At 42.7% G+C, this 13,486-nt stretch overlaps 1 protein-coding gene across 10 annotated transcripts in view; it reads right to left on the bottom strand.

Moving 5' to 3' along the window:
* Positions 1-783: 783 nt before the first annotated feature.
* dlk2 (delta-like 2 homolog (Drosophila)) overlaps positions 784-13,486 on the bottom strand; it is a 39,031-nt gene continuing 26,328 nt past the window's right edge. For 5 of the 10 annotated variants that reach the window (XM_047351508.1, XM_047351507.1, XM_047351506.1 and 2 more), the window contains 5 exons: positions 11,608-11,697; positions 6,000-6,060; positions 4,603-4,733; positions 4,366-4,513; positions 784-2,153 (listed from right to left, as the gene is read on the bottom strand). In XM_047351508.1, the coding sequence (XP_047207464.1) occupies positions 1,454-2,153; positions 4,366-4,513; positions 4,603-4,733; positions 6,000-6,060; positions 11,608-11,674 (1,107 nt within the window). In that variant the 5' untranslated portion in view covers positions 11,675-11,697 and the 3' untranslated portion in view covers positions 784-1,453. The remainder of the gene's footprint in view (positions 2,154-4,365; positions 4,514-4,602; positions 4,734-5,999; positions 6,061-11,607; positions 11,698-13,486) is intronic. The other 5 variants (XM_047351511.1, XM_047351512.1, XM_047351514.1 and 2 more) reach the window with 4 other exon arrangements.

Raw genomic sequence — 13,486 nt, 5'->3', positions numbered from 1 at the left:
TGGCTACTGACTGAGCTTCTACTGTAACTAACTCTATGTTCTCTCTTTCAGACTCTAACCTTGAAAACTGGATCAGAGTTTATCTGTTCTTTCTTTCTAGATGAAACAACTAAAGGAGCTACATCCATTAACATTTACTTTTCCTTCCCATAGAAAGTACTCCTGTATCAGTGCTTCTTTGTTCTCTTTGTGTCTCTGCTCTGTTCTCTCAAACCCTCAGTGGGTCGTGGCAGATGGCCGCTCAAACTGAGCCTGGTTCTGGTTCTGCTGGAGGTTTCTTCCTGTTAAAAGGGAGTTTTTCCTCTCCACTGTCGCTACATGCATGCTCAGTATGAGGGATTGCTGCAAAGTCAACACCAGTGACTGTCCACTGTCTCTACATGCTCATCCAGGAGGAGTGAATGCTGCAAGTCACTGACTGGATGTAATCTGCTGGGTTTCCTTAGATAGAAAAACTTTTTATCCAATTTGAATAAATAACTGAATCTGACTGAACTGTTCAATGGTTACGATTAATTGGAATGTATGAACCTGACTGTTGTGAAGAACCTTGAGACGACATGTGTTGTGAATTGGTGCTATATAAATAAACTGAATTGAATTGTAGCTGTAGTCCTGGTTCTTCCTGCATGATTATGGTGGTATGTTTGGTGCCCATGTCCTACAGGAGGGTCCAGGGCTTCCTGATTCACAAAACCATAATAACTAAAGTAAAGCATGTCCTCTAAAAATGATCAAGGCAGCGAGTAGTGGAACCACAATTTAACACATCTGACTACAGAAAAAGGTTCAGAAAGAAATTTAATGCTGACAGGATCAGAATGCTTCTAGCATTGTTCAGAGAAATGTTCTGGTGAGTCCTGGACCACCTGAGTCAGTCTCTTTTTCAGCAGGGAACACTTTGTCCAAGTGGGCCAAATAAAATCTGTACAAGAAGCAATAAATATGATTGTTTTTTACAGTATTTACAGAAAATTCTCTTGCATTTTCAATTCCAAATCTATCGGCGACCCAGAAACACAAATCACACAGGTTGACCATTTTGGTCCCAATGTAAATCAGATGATGAGTTCAAGCGGGTTCTACACATGGAAGCAGCTGAAAGAAACCAGAACCTGCGCGCTCGAGTTTGTTTACTACCCTGACCCTGTTCGGGTCCGTTCATCTGTGAATCCACAGAAATTTGAGATGTTTGAGGACGAGCTTCAGCGCTGGTCGTCAACGTAATTTCTTCCTCTTGTTTTTCAGGTTCCTGTGGGCTTTGGGTCCCTGAGTTTTGACTGAAGGTAGTTAAAGTAATCAGTTCAGTGATCAGTGATTGACGACTGAATGAAGTTCTGATCTGGTCATGGCCAGATGCCAGCCATCTGATGAAAGCATGATGTCACCGTGATGATGTCACAGTCCAGGTGGATCTCTCTCAGTCTGGTCTCATTCTCACATGCCCGTCAATCTAAATCACCTCTATGTTGAGTTTCTTCTTCTGTGGTTCTACTGCATTCAGGAAGCTGATCCGATGCTCCGGCACATTGCACGGCACAGGCTGGCTGGGTGTTCCAGCTTCCGGTGATAAGGATGGTGATGACCAGTAGAGGGCGTGGCCAAAGCGCCTACAGCGTCCCTGCAGGATGAGAGCGGCGGTCAGGGACACCACACCTAGCGTCACGCTAGCCAGCACCCACACGATGACGAGCTGCAGGTCTGAGAGTCCAGTAGGGCTGTGCTCCTTCAATGTCACCTTGACTTTCCTGTTGTCATGGCGACCACTGTCCCAGCCCCCAGTCGTCCAGGCTGGTTGGCTGGCGTTCATGGGGCCCGGCAGTGTCTCGCAGGTGGTTCCGGTGAATCCAGTCTGGCAGAGGCAATGAAAGCCTCCGGTGCGGTCGAGGCAGCGGCCGCCGTTCAGGCAGGGCTGACTGATGCAGTCGTCCATGTTGACTGTGCAGAAACGTCCTGTGACTCCAGTTGGGCAGAGGCACGAGAACCGATTCACTCTGTCTACGCAGGTGGCACCGCTGGGACATGGTCCCATCAAACAGTCGTCAATGTCAGTCTCACAACGTTGCCCCGTGAATCCGGCAAGGCAGCGGCACACCAGCTCTGCCGCAAAGCCGTCAGCATCCTCACACAGACCACCATTTTTACATGGAGACCTGGAACAACACAGACGAAGAATTCAAGTCCAGAAAGTTTGAAGGATTCAAACTGCAAACCCTCACATCAAACATTCACAATAGGGATGTCCCATCCAATCTCAGGTATCAGCTCGGGTCAGGACCAAGACTTTTTTAGGCTATTGGTATCCAAATCCCAGATGAAACCCGACTCCTGAGACTTGGTTCTGGTCTCAGGATCCTCACAGAGACTCACTGTGGCATCTTGGAGAGCAGATTTTTTTTAGCCTACTTTCAGCAGACCTGTGTTACAGACATTATCTGGAATATCTTAGAAATCTGGTGTTGTACTAACAGGTTAAGTGTTTTTACTGTCGCTGAAGTTTCATGTGACCTGTCTGTGTCATGTAGGGTTGCCAACTCCTTGATAAATAAATAAGGGACACCTCCTGGTAGGTCTATCCAACCCCACTGTCTGCACCTCTACCAGCCTGGTGATTTTTTTTTCACCCTTTTTCTTTGTGTGAAATGACTTCGGAAACATTGGACTCGAACCCAAATTTAATTCGATGCATGTTTTTGACTGATACAAATATCCATGGAAAAACAATTATTCAGCAATTTATAAAATAATTGATTCTTTTTGCTAAATAAAATTACTAGACAAAAACAAATATCCTTCTAAAATAAATAAACCACTATTGAAAAGACCTCCGTCCTGCTTAACTTAAAACAATATAAAAAAGCATAACAGTATAATGCAAAACATTTTCCTAATAGTGCATTTAGTGCAAACAAAAAGTCTGTAGAAAAGTTGTAAACATAAACACTTGTACCTTAAAGGCCATGACTGTACAGATGTAGTGAAAAAAATATTGAACTAGTGAACTAAAAACTGCAGTGATGAATTATGTAGAAACAACTTATTTTTTCCATTTATATTTCATTTGAGCTCTTGCTGCTGCAAGGAGTTGTTTGCTTTTCAGAACTACAGAGAAAACTCTGAGCAGAACATTTCATTAATTAGACTGACAATTAGCTCAGTTCTCATTAATTCTGCAGAACATTTGTTCCTCACATCAGTCAACTTATTTTTCATGATGGAGAAAATATTTTCCACAAACTATCTATCTATCTATCTATCTATCTATCTATCTATCTATCTATCTATCTATCTATCTATCTATCTATCTATCTATCTATCTATCTATCTATCTATCTATCTATCTATCTATCTATCTATCTATCTATCTATCTATCTATCTATCTATCTATCTATCTATCTATCTATCTATCTATCTATCTATCTATCTATCTATCTATCTATCTATCTATCTATCTATCTATCTATCTATCTATCTATCTATCTATCTATCTATCTATCTATCTATCTATCTATCTATCTATCTATCCTTAGCAACGGTACCTGCTGGCCAATGAGATGAGCTGAAATATTCTGTCAGCTCATTGGTCACAGAGCAGGATATGGCTGGTAATGAATTTACCGTAATGTTAAATATTAAGCACCCCATCATTTATTAATTCCATTGACATTTTAGTGAAGATTTTTGATCCACCTAATAATACGGGACGCGTACCTTTTATTCTAAATACGGGGCGATTCCGTTTTTCAAGGGACGGTTGGCAACTCTAGTGTCATGTGACCTGCTCTGTGCTGGGCTCACATATCCTCCACTGACCCAGGAGAGCGGCAAGAAGAGCAGGTGAAATACTGCTCATTAAATTTTAAAACCTTCATCCCTAACTGCAAATAAACCACATTAAACAACATTAAAATATGTTTAAGCTGAATTATCAATAAGTCATATCTCAACAGAGAGTAATTAGCTAACATTAGCTTAGCCCTTAAACTAGTCCAGATGAAAACATCATCAGGAGCAACATCTGAGTTTCTAGAGGTTTTCTGTAGATGTGGAGTCAGACAGTAATCAATAAGATACCTGACTGAAAACTTACTGATCCATTCAACTGGGCCTGAGCTCAGGTTTAACCAGCTGCCTGTGTGTTGGACCAGAAGCTGGGTCGGAGAAGTTAGAGAAACATTAAGTCAGCCATATCTTAGGACCTGGGCTGGGTGAGTAACAGACACATGAACCTGTAGCAGCTGAGAAAAGCTCAGACTCAGAGAGTTTTAAAAATCCACCAGCAGATGTTTGTCCACATTTTCAGGTTCAGGCTCTCAGTGGTTCCCTGTAACAAGTGGTCCACCAGTTATCAGATTATTGATCACCTCGTCTGGTGACACGGTCCAAACCTCTTTTGACATGTCGGACCATGGAAACCCTCTAGACACAGACACCTGAAGTCTCCGCTGTCCTCCATCAGACAGGTGGCGCCGTTCTGACAGGGCTGCTGCTGCTGAGAGCACATGCTGAGGTCTGACAGGAAACACGGACACAAGGAGCAACTTCATGAATCATAAAGAGTCAAAGAGTTTGAGATTTTTACATCTTCTAACTGCAGGAACCTTTGTCACAGAATCGTCCGCCCCAGCCCGGTTTACACATGCACTGCCATGGCTGCAGGCATGAACCGTGCACGCATCCTGGCATCGTCATGCAGCGCTCACAGAGCTCACCTTCCCAGCCTGGGTCACACCTGGAAACAAGCAGAAAGCGAGCAGGACATTTCATGGAAATCTGTCAGAAATATGAAAGAAACAAGAAGATGGTGAATTAAAAACATCAAGGAATTACAAAACAGAAGAGATGAAGATGAAATTAAAACATTTTAGCAGAAACGTTCAGCAGCAGCTGCCTGAAAATCCAACAATACATCAACTTCATATAAGCCCTGTTGGAGGAACTGGATCCAGCCTGCGCTGAAACTGACTGTAGGAGGTTTCTGCACTGCATGCTTCTACAACCAGGTTGCAGGAATCTGTCTAATGCCCTGATGCCTCCAGCTCCATGGATTGAAATGTTATTAAATCATGTAGGATTGACTAAATTGCATCACAGCCGCTATTTTCTTTGCTGTCATCACATCATCACACCTAACGTCCAGTTGGCTGTGGCTCAGATGGTAACAGTTTGTCCTGTAACCAGTGGGTTGCCAGTTCAAGCCCCTGCTATGTCTGTTTCAGTTGCTTCACCCTCCTTGCCTGCTGATAGTGGTCAGAGGGCCCAGTGGTGCAGATTGTATGCCAGCCTCACTCCTGTCATTCTGCCCCAGGGCAGCTGTAGCTCACCACTGTCAGTTGATGAAGGAGTAGATCACTGACTGTAGTATGAACACCTTTTATGGTCTCTGGGGACTTGATAAAGTACTATACAAGTTCAGGCCATTTGCATTTAAATTAGCTTCATCCCAACCTTGGTTGCTAAACAGAGATGTTCACACTGAACTACTGCATCCTTTTATAGCCCACTGGCTTCAGTTTTATTCTTTACTAATTTTTCCCTGTATTTTATCAGTTTTCTTTATGCTTTTGATTTTTACTTTACTTTAGTTGAATGTCACTGGCCTAGTTAAAGATTTTGTGACTATTGAAGTAGAACTATTTTCTGCAAGACCTATCTGTAAGTCATCTTTTATTTCTCAAAGAACTTATTGTTCATCTCATTCAGTCCTTCGAAAACCCACTCATGACAATAACAGAACCTGAAGGGCTTCCTGATTCACATGGAAAACCAAAACATCTAAAGTAAAGCATGTCCTCTAAAAATGATCAAGGCAGCAAGTAGCGGATCCACAATTTAACACATCTGACCACAGAAAAAGGTTCAGAAACAGATTCAATCCTATTCAGTCCATGAGACTGAATAGGATTTAAGCAAGCAATCAAATTTTCAATTACACCATGGAAACAGGACTTATTCCAGCTCACCCACCTTTGACCTGCTGGTTCTGATTATGTCTTACCTGCAGACTCCAAACTCATCACGGCGGCTGTTGGTGATGTTGCAGCTGGAGTCACTTCCTGCTGGAAGAACGGGAAAGATCAGAGCTGACTGACAGATAACAGGAAGTGGATAAATCCTGCCAGGATAAAACTATGCTGGCATTCAGGGGATCATCTGCCTGGAAATCAGTTCTAATCAGGAAAAGTTCTCAACCGGTTCCAGGTTCAGCAGACCCTGAAAGACTGAAGTCATCTGTGTTTCAGCTGTTTCCTTCAACTGATCAATGATTTTCCGACAGACTTTGGTGCTAAGATACGACCTTTCAGGAAACAGTGGGAACGTGTCAGGATACAGGCTGAATGTTCACAAGAAATTTCCAGGAAATAAGCTACCTTGTTTCTGGGAAACAGCCTGAACGTTTTTCAGGAAACTGCTGTTGGGACCACAGCCATGGTTACAACGTGAAAGGCCAGTACAGACTTTCCTGGAACTTTCAAAATAAATTGCATTAACCTACTTCCGGCACAGCTAGGAAACGGGGTAACTGCGGACTTCCTGTGACGTCATTGTCCAAATAAAAGCACCACTCTTGCTACATCTTGTCTCTACCACCCGGACTCCGTGCGAGGCTGGCCAGAGACCCATCGCACTAATGTCTCTTTGCTGGCAAACAGACATAAACTCTTCAAACTGGATCCAAGGATGTCATAAGATCATCGATCATATGCACTAAGTTAAGTACGGATGAAATACTGTTGAAAGAATCCGGTATTGATTCATAAAAAGGGGTAATTAAGGTGTAAGGATTGCTTGACTTTTTCTCTGAGGCCTGCAGAAGCAAACTGTGTTCCAGAGAAGTCCTTGCAGAGACGGTGTCTCTACGAAGCCGAATCTGAAGGAAGGACAACGGCCCCGCATCACCGTGGTTACGGTAATGTGCAGTTGGTTGTTGGACACAATGAGCCGTCTTTCACCCACAGCTCCAGAGGTTAGCTGGAAGCTAAACCTTTGTTCACGGAGCTTTCTTCAAACGTCGTCGTCGCCCGGACAACTCTTCCTCAACACAATTCAAACGAGGATAGGGTTTGGGCAGAGAGATATTTAGGGTGAAATGACCTAAACGTTTTTCCATTTTATGAAGTTTGGTTTTGTTTGTGTTGAACTCAGCTATCTTGGTGCTAGCAGGCTATCTGCAGCACACGTGCTCAGCTTTGTGTTCTTTGTGTGTTTTTAAAGTTAAGACAAACTTTATTTAAAAACTTTATTTAGAGGGTGATTTTAAACACAGAACATTGATCATAATGCGCCGTCCGCGCTTATGCATTTTAACCCTTTTATTGACGGTATTTTAAAGGTGTGTGTTCGAATCTGGTGCTAAGCTATCAGCTTCTTTGTTAGCTTCAACAGCTAACAGCTAAGAACATGCTAGCTGCTAAATAATATTTACCCAGAAAGGTTTAGTTTTCAATCCAGTAAATAATATTTCCCTAAACATTATTTTACTAAATCTGATAACTAAGTAAACACCATTAAGCCCCATTTCTCCAGAAAGATTTGGTTCTTTTCCAAACTATTTCCTTAAATATTTGACCATTTCCTTTAATAATAATATTTCTTTAAATATTATTTTAATAAATAAAGGCAGCTAATGAGACACCGTTGAGAATTAGTCATCCAGAAGGTTGGTTTTATTCAGCAGATCATTATTTAAAATATTATTTTATTAAAATAATATTTAATCTGATCTTACATTGTGAATGGTTGTCTAAACGTTTGCTGATTATTTCCTAAGTTGGTTCCAAGACTAATTTAACTTCATTTCCAGATTCTTCAAGATAATCCTTGGTTCTCAAACATAAACATTGCATGGTAATGTTGTATCACTCTTTTGGTCATGATTTCTAATCATCTTTAATCAACTTGTTTATATTGTACATAGCCCATTAGTCTTCATTATTCTTTCATTCTGCTTGGTAGTGTGGAGATATATTATGTGTGTGCATTATTATTATTATGTTCATAAACAGTGTGGGAAATAAAATGTATAACCTGTGTTAGTGGCCTGCAGAATAGTATTGCACAAACTTGGCCTTGAGTGTGATGAAGCAGAAAAAGACTGAAGAACTGTAGGGGTGAGAGAAGGATGTGAACAGATTAACGGGCCAAGTATTCCCTTCTCATATCAGCAGAAAAGCAGAGTGCAGGTGCAAAATATGCAGAATAATAACTTTCTAAATATGGTCAGCTGGAAAAGTGTGTACGTAACTATATGTGTGAAAAAAACTGTAAACAGGGGCGTTGCCCATTCTTCATGTGTGTTTCAATAAAAGACATGAGCCCAGTAAAAAGCTCAGAAGACATCTCTGCGTGAGCTCTTCCCCTGGGCCCAGGTATTTTTGAATACAGCTGTCTCCGTGTGATTTATTCTAATGTGTGTGATTCTTTCAGCTTACGGTGAATAAACGAACGCGCAGGAGTTACCCGTTAAAGGGAAACTTCAACAGTAGTTTAGTTGGATTGTTTTAGCAAAGTAAAGAGTTTGTTGATTGAAATATGTTTGACTTTGAGTTGACTTATTTTTGTTAATAAATTCTTGCATTTTAAAAAATTGTGTGAATTTATTCCATATATGTGCAGAGTTTATGCTGTTCAATAATGTCAGAGCTCGTCTCACCCTTTCTATTTTGTTCTAATACCATCACCTTAATGGGGCTGGTATTCACAGGACAACCCTTAACAAACCCAAATATTATTTAATAAAATATTAAAATATTAATGTTAAATATTAAATAATATTCTCAGATTCATAATCACAACACTACCTTAAAACATCTACAATGTTCTCAGAACTGCAAGGGTCAGTCAGTCATTTTCTACCGCTTCTTCCATAGTGGGTCATGGGGAGCTGGTGCCTATCTCCAGCAGTCTATAGGCGAGAGGCGGGGTACACCCTGGACAGGTCACCAGTCCATCGCAGGGCAACACACAAACAACCAAGCACACACTCATTCATACACCTCAGGGCAATTTAGTGACCAATTAACCTAACAGGCATGTCTTTGGACTGTGGGAGGAAGCCGGAGTACCCGGTGAGAACCCAAGCATGCACAGGGAGAACATGCAAACTCCATGCAGAAAGACCTCCGGCCGGGTATTGAACCCAGGACCTTCTTGCCGCAAGGCAACAGTGCTACCACCCCACAACAGCAAGGGTTTTCTTTCATTAGGAATTTTAAGGCCAATAGTAAAGTTTCCATGTTTCTTTGTGGACCTCTGATTCATGAAAACGTTTTAATCCCAGTTTAAAGCCAGGACATTTCCTCCAATCCGACAAAACGTGACCTGAAACAATCTGGGTGTTTAAGATCAGATTTACATGGAAGTCCAAAATCATTCATACACCAGGAGATTTGGATTGAAAATTATTTTCATTTGACCAAGATGTTTGTTTCTGATTTATTAACATTTTGTTTAGAAATGGATTAGCTGTAAATTCTTGATCCTTTTCTCAATAATTAGTAGAAAAAACTGAGGTCAGACTGACCTTTGGCAAGTCCAGAAAACCCAGCACTTCGTGATTAGTCCACTGTGTGGAGACACTTCCAGAATCCTGTTTGATAAAGATTTCTTCATCTATCCGGGCCCTTTTTGGGTCTGTAACAACCTGTTGTGGTCCTCCTGATGCCTCAGACTCAGTCTGCCTTTATTCAGTTAAGGTTCAGCCTATTTTCTTCATTGAAGGTCTTAAATGATTATTCTGGAAGCAGCAGCCGTCAGAATCAGTTCTGTCTGCGAAAGGTTGTTCACAGACATTAGTTCTTGGAATGTTTGCTGGATGTTTAGACCCTGACCTCTGACCTGTGACCATGTGGCGGCTCAGAGGCCAACTGGCGTGATGCTGGAGGAGATCAAGTGTCGGCTGGAAAGGAGTGGGATTGCTTTCAGAGACTGAAGAACGTCTTCGTAATCCGAGACGAGCCGCTGGAACAACAAACGGCGAGCCAATCGCCTACAACAAGAGTGTCTGTCGATCGCCACGCGACCCGCCGCCTGTCACGGGTTAGAGGTCAAATACTCTGCCTCCAACATCCCAGATACAACAAGAACTCATCTAGGATCAGGAAAACTGCTGAATCCTGCACCCAGAAACATTGGAACGGTGTGAAAGCAGGTTTCACAGTCTTCTTCGGGAAAAGAGTCGGTCTTCCAGAGGAAGATTCTTAATAGAGGAAGAAAATAGGAAATATGAGGAAGAGGGACAGAGGTTCTGAAGGGAAACTCCTGGAGGTTCTCTGGAAAGGTCCAGGAAGGGTTAAAAAGTGAAATAGAACATAGGAAGTTTCAGGGAACAGTTACAACCTTTCTTAGGAAACAACCAGGAAGTTCTCAGGTGAGGACGTTCTTAGGTTTTCCAAGGTTTTAGGAAACAGCCTGGAAACTTCAGCATCCAGCCGGACGGTTTCTGTTTGAAGAACTTTTAATTAGTTCATTGGTCTAATTAACTTTGACCTAAGATTCTTTTAAAATGTGCAGTTTAAACTCGCAGGTTGTTTATTGTTGTTGTTTGGTTGATTTTTATATTTACAAACAATCTGACATTGGTTTGGTCCAGCTGATCAAGAAATGATCTGGATTATTGATACCTACACACAACTTTCTGCTCGTTTCACAGAAGCTGACATCAGGAACTCCAGATTTTCCAGTCACATATGTTGGGACTAAAGCATGTCCTGTTAGGAAGAGGACAGGGGGTGTTTCCGTGGATTTAAATTTGATCCTCACTGTTTTCTGCACTTCTGTTGGTCGGCACCTGTTGGCCTCCTTATCAGTCCAATCGGAGCGCAGCGGCCAGGGACAGAACTTATTTTTGCCTGAAATGGTGTGAATGCCCGGACAGGAATTGGATCCAGCTCTAGCAGTCAGGAGAGCAGTCAGGAGGTCTATTGCTTTCAGGAGTTCTCAGAGAGTAGGAAAAGTCTCCTTCATGATGCAGAGCATCATGGGCAGAGCTTAGATGATGAGCTTTAATCTTTGTCATCAACTGTAATTCCCTGGGTCACCTTTTGGCTTCCCCTCCACTGGACTTTATGGAAGTTTCACATCCAGAAACTGTGGAATCATTTCAAACATCTGGGTGTTCTGGAGTCAAATCGGAGCCAGTAGTAAGGGGCATATTGATCAGATGTCTGTACGGTGATGCTGGCCCACTGCTGATACAGAATCAGCACCTCCTCTCTGATACCCCTGAAAACTTCCTTTTAAATGTTCCTAATGATATGAGGGTTCCCAAACTTTGGAGCTGACAGAGACCTCCAAAGGTTCTTGATGATCAGCACCTGAAGATAAAGATCTAATAACAAGATAAACTCTGTTTTTACTTATCAGTAACAGATGTGTTTATCTCATACTCGGTTGAACAGTTTAGAGTCTGCAGATCATCTCCAGACCTCTGACTCACTGCCTCAGGACCCTCAGAGGGCCCTGTACCTCACATTGGAAACCTGCAGAGTTAACAGGCTTTATAACTTTATGATCCTAATAATTCATATAAATGAATGAATTTGTAAGCATCACGCAGCAGTGGGCAAAACCTGGGGTGTGCCTGATGTTCGGGTCATGTGACCTACCTTCACCTGCACAGGGCGGGGTGAAGACGACGAGGAAGCAGCAGCTCAGCAGCAAGACGGCCGACATGTCGGCTGCAGCGAGAAGGCGTCCTGGAACAGAAGGAGGACACGATGAGACGCTGACCTGGAGACATTGTATCAGCCCGACGCAGACCCCAGCGGCTCAGTGAAAGATGAGACGCAGACAGAGACTTGCTCTGAGGCGTCCTCCACCTGTCATTGTTTGGATCACACACAGAACCAGATTAATCAGAGCTGCTCCTTCAGGATCACCTCCGGAACCACAAAACAACGCTCCAAAATCAGGAAGCAGTAAATCCTTTCACAATAAAATCCAAGGCAAATTGAGGTCTGAACTTTGACTAGGCCATTGCAGCACTTTGATTCTTTTCTTTTTCAGCCATTCTGCTGTAGATCTCCCGCTGCGTTTTAGATCATTGTCTTGTTCATCACCCAGTTTGGACCAAGCTTTAGCTGCTGGACAGATGGGCTCTAAAAGACTTTGGTAAACAGAGTTCATGGATCACTGTGTTGTTGCCCACATCATGAGCCCTCCACCACCGAGCTTGTAAGGGGTGTGAGGGGTTTGGTTTTCTCCAAACACGATGCTGTGCCTTCTGTACAAACATCTCTAAGTTGGTCTCATGTAAGCATGTCAAGCTAATGTAATTTTAACCATCACATGCTATAGCTAACATTAGCAGGACAGGTTTACATGTGCAGCAGCATTTACTCCACAGAGACAAGGACAGATGGTAAAAAGGCTAACAAGAACCTTACGATTAGTTTTAGCATGTTGGCACCGGTGTTAGCATGCTAGCTCTGGGTCTAGGGATAATTTCATTTTACTGAAACTCACAAAATGTTTAAACAAATGGAGAAAACTGTAAGAAACCTTGGGTTTTCCAAGACAAGATTCTGACCGTCAGAGGGCTTTCCAGCTACCAATTTGATGCTCCTGAATACCAGAAATGGTGAACATCAGAAAAATATTCTACTCAGTTCAAACAGAGATCCAGGTTCCGACAGGTGGACTCATGGCTTCACTCCCTGGTTCTGTGTTCTGGTTCTGTTCCTGCTGTTGAGACACAGTGTTCACTATGTCCTGGAACGTGTGGTTTTCAGTTGTTCCAGATGCGTTAAACAGAGACCGATCCAAGCTCAGTCTGTGTGAAAAGGTCAGCTTTCTGCTTCGGAGCAACCTCAGAGTCACTCGGAGCTTTTTTAAGATGTCTCTGTTTGTGGCATCGCTGTGATGTATGTGAAGCTGAGACGCTGCTGAAGTCCGTCCTCAGATCTAACGAGTGAAACTCAAGCAGACAGTTGGTGACTCCTTCAGCTCCCACCTGCCAGGGTCCAACATGGGAATAATCTGACAGTAGGAACACATCTAAGGTTCTACTCCAGCATTTTCATCATTAAGAATCCCATTCCATGAAGACTTCCAGGAGTCTCTGCAAACCATCTTCAGGTGTCCAGCACTCATTTGGAAACCATTTCTGGTTCCCAAATCCTTCAACATTCTCTGTTGGGACAGGTCAAGTCAGCCGTACCATCTTCATCAGCCATGCCTTTAGAATGGGGGTTTCAAATGTCTTGTTTCTGAAGATGATGTTGTCTTAAATCCTATAAAACCTCTGTTGGACTTTTCTGCATCAATGCTGTATAACAAAGGAAATGATCCAAGCCCATACCATGATACAACCTCCTACCATCACAGAGCCTGGCTGCAGGGACTAGTTGCTGACAACAGGCTGGATGCTCCTCTTCCAACAAACATCTGGAGGACTGATCCATCTGATCCATGTTCCCACTGGTTGATGATCCATCCCAGAAAAGCTAACTGCTCCTCTGAGGTTCACATCAGGCTTCTTCTCTG

Source organism: Girardinichthys multiradiatus, chromosome 22, assembly GCF_021462225.1.
Source record: "Girardinichthys multiradiatus isolate DD_20200921_A chromosome 22, DD_fGirMul_XY1, whole genome shotgun sequence".
NCBI classification, from domain to species: Eukaryota; Metazoa; Chordata; class Actinopteri; order Cyprinodontiformes; family Goodeidae; genus Girardinichthys; species Girardinichthys multiradiatus.
The sequence above is the reverse complement of the archived record's forward strand: the minus strand, read 5'-3'. Positions and strand labels throughout refer to the sequence as shown.